The following is a 3,703-nucleotide window of genomic DNA, read 5'->3' on the forward strand; positions in this document are numbered from 1 at the left end:
GTTATATTCGCCCCACTTGTCTTCAGTGTGCAAATGAGTTCCAAGCAAATTAACCTCGAGGATACAATGAAGCCAATGACTATTTGCATTTTGCACTGACGAGAATAATCCACTATGCACTGAGTAATGTGTAACAAAAACTCAATTTCTACAAAGGATTTCTGCAGTAATACTTTATAGAATAATCTAATAATATTAGAAAATGAAGGAAGAGAAGAAATAATATTAGAATTTGTTGATATATTTCCAAATGAAACCCATTCCTATTTATAGGAATTTTCTTGTCTCTTCATAGAGACATCTTTCAATAGGTGTCTTTATGAATAAATATATAATAATTATTCATTTAATTTGTAACTATTCAAATAATATTTTTTGAATAATTATAATTCTTTTTAAAAAAATCAAATGATATAACTTTTGACCAATGATCAAAAGATTTATTTTTTGATTAATTACACCCATTCATTTATAGTTATTGGGATACTATAAATATTTGAAATTGTTCCAACATAATGTACTAAAATAATGTCAAATAATAAATTAGAAAATAATATTTTTTTTAAAGTAATAAAATCCGGGAAAAAAATACGAACAAAGGGCTAAAATACGAACATGTTGGTGCCACCTCTGCCACAGGCACCATTGGTGCCGCCTCTGGCAGGCCCTCCATTCAGCTGTTTTTTTTTGTATTATTTTGGTAAATAAATTTTTTTGTATATTATTTTGGTAAAAAACCCTTGATAATATCAAGCTTTTGAGAAAGTAGAATATGCAGTTGAAATGGGTTTACTATGATGAAGAATTGTGCTACATTTAAGCCAATTTTCATTGCTTTTCTTGATCGAATTTACATTCATCAATTAATGGGAGTTGAGCTTTCAACAATTTGCTTAGCTTCAATAAGGGTCTTCTTAAATCTCTCTAAATTGATCTTTAGGTCTTGATCTAAATACACAGACCTGAATGCATTGTATCCTTTAGAGATTATAGATTTTGGATCAGTAAACACAGGGTGATCTTTACCATAAGTGTCGAACAACGAACTTTCTTCTGGTTCAATCTTGTACTCTAAATATCGGACACCCATTTCCTTTGCTGGTCCACCGTAGTAGGTGGTTGCCACCCATTCATTTTGCAGTGGCACCACTTGAACCATCACTGCTCCAGTGGGCAAAAATATCTCATTTGTTAGCCCAGCACCATGGGCTCCAAGCATCACACTACAAGAGTTCACCACCTCAGCAAACTCGTCCAAGTTGTACATCCACTCCGGTTCCACCCTTGTGATTTGAAAGCCTAGTTCCATTATCATCTCCACCATTTTATCTTCGTTCAAAAACCGTCTCGTTTTACGGCGTGATATAAGCATCAGCATTGGCTTTTGTATCTCAGACACATGGTTTATTTTCAGATTGTATGATTCTTTCAAGAACTGCTTGAAATCAAACATGGAATAACCTCCTGGAATATCAATAGAGTTGAGGGCTAGATTGTCATGGTATGTAAGCCCTATAACAGCCCCTGGAAAACAATGAACGCTTCCATCATCTGTTCCAGGATTTATAACCTCATAAGCGGACAAGTGAGATAGACATCTGTTGTACTTCTGAACCCACCAAAGCTCGAAATCTGTGATTACAAACCGTACTCTGGATCGGAAATGGCGAGTAGTGATGAATAAAGGGATGATAATCTCATTAAACTCATGAAAAACATTGCCTGTGAAGCCTTTGGAAGAGAAGACAACAGCTGTGACATTGTGGGTGAAATTGCAGGCTGGTGGATCAATGGTGTTTTTCCCATGCAGTATCTGAACTGGGGAAACACGTTTCATGGCGGTTTCATCTTCCAGCCTTGCGTAAGGCTTAACAATTCTCTTAACTTGAGGTTGGTCAGAATCAGATGGCACATAAACTGTCAACCCTTTGTTGTAAATCCTTACTGGTTTATTTGCAACGCATACTTGTGCATGAACATCCGCGCGGCATGAAAATCCATTGGAGTCTAATTGAACTCGATCATCTCCTGTTCCACGCAACACAATCTATATAATATATGGTCTTAATATACTCTTGATTGTGAATTGGCATGTATTTAATTCAAAAAAATGAAAGAGATGAAGAGATAACCTCTAACAAGCCTCCTTAATAGAAATTCTTGAGGGTCAACTGCATCAATATTGATCTTTTCACTGCTGAGATTGCCCCCTTCATTTCCAAAGAGTCTCAAATCAGCCAATAATATATAAACGAAAATATATACCAAAATACTTAACTGCTAAAGGATGATTACATGATTCAAGAATGGTGTCATTAGAATGAAAAAACGTAGCATAAACCAGACTGATTAACACTAAACAGATAGGTAAAGTTGCACAATTCACCAGCCTCCTTGATTCCTTCTCCATCATCTTTCAACCTGCAAAAAGAAAAAGAAAACTGTTTGATACTAATGAATGCCTTTGAAAAACCTCAAACAAAAAAAAGTAAATAAAATATTAAGATTTCATATAGTTAGCCTCCGATCATCATATAATATATTTAGCATTTGGATCTTTCTAAGGCATAATTATTACCCAATGAAAGGGAAGCTTCAGCTGCATTGCTGAATTATGTTCTTCAAGAATAATTGGTTGTATAACTAGGTTTATATTTTTAGAATAAGGTTGTTGGTAGTTGATAGTTGACCAGTAGTTTTTAAATTACTAATTACTAATTCCTGATAGTTGTTGCTTGTTTATTGGCTTCATTTCGTGGCTCCCACGCTTTAACATCACTATTTACCATAAATTTGAAATTATAAAACTTGCAATGTTCATTCTAGTATATATATTTGGTGGTTAAAACAATCCAAAACTTATTTTTATATATTTGATGATTAAAAAATTTAAATCTAATTATTTCACACATATACAAAAGTACAAGAAATCTTTTGAATAATTAATATCTTATTTTTTTCATTTACTAAGTTTTATTATTTATAAGATTAATCATATTTATAGATAATATTTTGATTTAATGTACCAAATGGAGATTGAAAGAGAGAGGGAGAGGAAGAGAGCAGGGAAAAAATGCAATGGGTTCTTCAATTTTTTTGGTTCTCGCACTTAAGTTTTTCTTTTTAAAATTATTAATATTATATTATGTACAATAGAAGTAATAAAAAAATAGTAAGTTTTTAACTTATTTAAAAGAAACCTTGAATCAAAAAAACACTAGTGAAATGTTGATTGGATAAATTTTAAAATTTAATGGTGTTAAATTTAGACTGAAGTAAAAAAATAAGAATCTAATTGGAATAAAAATAATATAAGTATCACATTGAATCATAATGCGAAATTCACGTATCATTTAGTACATTAACACTAATTTTTTATTATTAAAATATTAAGAGAGGGAGAATGAAAATGACACAATTTGAACACGCTACATTTAGGTGTGCCACTGTAACTACTACCCAAAACAAATCTTGGCTTATGGATAAAAATTTTGATTCACACTTTTGTTAAATGTAGAATAATAATAATAATAATAATAATAATAATAATAATAATAATAATAATAAGGGCAAATTACATTAGAGATCACCCTATTTTGGTCACTCTTAAATTCTTTTTGTTAATTTAGTCACCGTCGTTAAAAAAATTGACCAAAATAGTCACACAGCCATTAAAACCTTAACGGATTGTTGAATGGACCTG

The 3,703-nt window shown here is 31.8% G+C and overlaps 1 protein-coding gene across 2 annotated transcripts; it reads right to left on the minus strand.

The window, feature by feature from the left end:
- Positions 1-811: 811 nt before the first annotated feature.
- Positions 812-2,623, minus strand: LOC107920969 (alpha-1,3-arabinosyltransferase XAT3). 2 transcript variants are annotated; one of them, XM_016850804.2, is made up of 4 exons: positions 2,579-2,623; positions 2,296-2,421; positions 2,133-2,210; positions 812-2,028 (listed from the first exon to the last, which is right to left on the minus strand). In XM_016850804.2, the coding sequence occupies exons 2-4, from the start codon at positions 2,411-2,413 to the stop codon at positions 860-862; spliced, it is 1,365 nt and encodes a 454-aa protein (XP_016706293.1). In that variant the 5' UTR covers positions 2,414-2,421; positions 2,579-2,623; the 3' UTR covers positions 812-859. The 2 variants fall into 2 exon arrangements, with proteins under 2 accessions (XP_016706293.1, XP_040942950.1); XM_041087016.1 differs by lacking the exon at positions 2,579-2,623 and having other exon boundaries at positions 2,296-2,542.
- Positions 2,624-3,703: the final 1,080 nt, after the last annotated feature.

Source organism: Gossypium hirsutum, chromosome D01 (assembly GCF_007990345.1).
Source record: "Gossypium hirsutum isolate 1008001.06 chromosome D01, Gossypium_hirsutum_v2.1, whole genome shotgun sequence".
Taxonomy (NCBI): domain Eukaryota; kingdom Viridiplantae; phylum Streptophyta; class Magnoliopsida; order Malvales; family Malvaceae; genus Gossypium; species Gossypium hirsutum.

Coding starts and splice junctions, on each gene's coding strand:
- LOC107920969 (XM_016850804.2), bottom strand. CDS start 2,413: ATGATGGAGAAGGAATCAAGGAGGCTGGTGAATTGTGCAACTTTACCT. Junction 2,211..2,295: donor TGACACCATTCTTGAATCAT/GTAATCATCCTT, acceptor TTGGAAATGAAG/GGGGCAATCTCAGCAGTGAA. Junction 2,029..2,132: donor ATTAAGGAGGCTTGTTAGAG/GTTATCTCTTCA, acceptor TGCGTGGAACAG/GAGATGATCGAGTTCAATTA.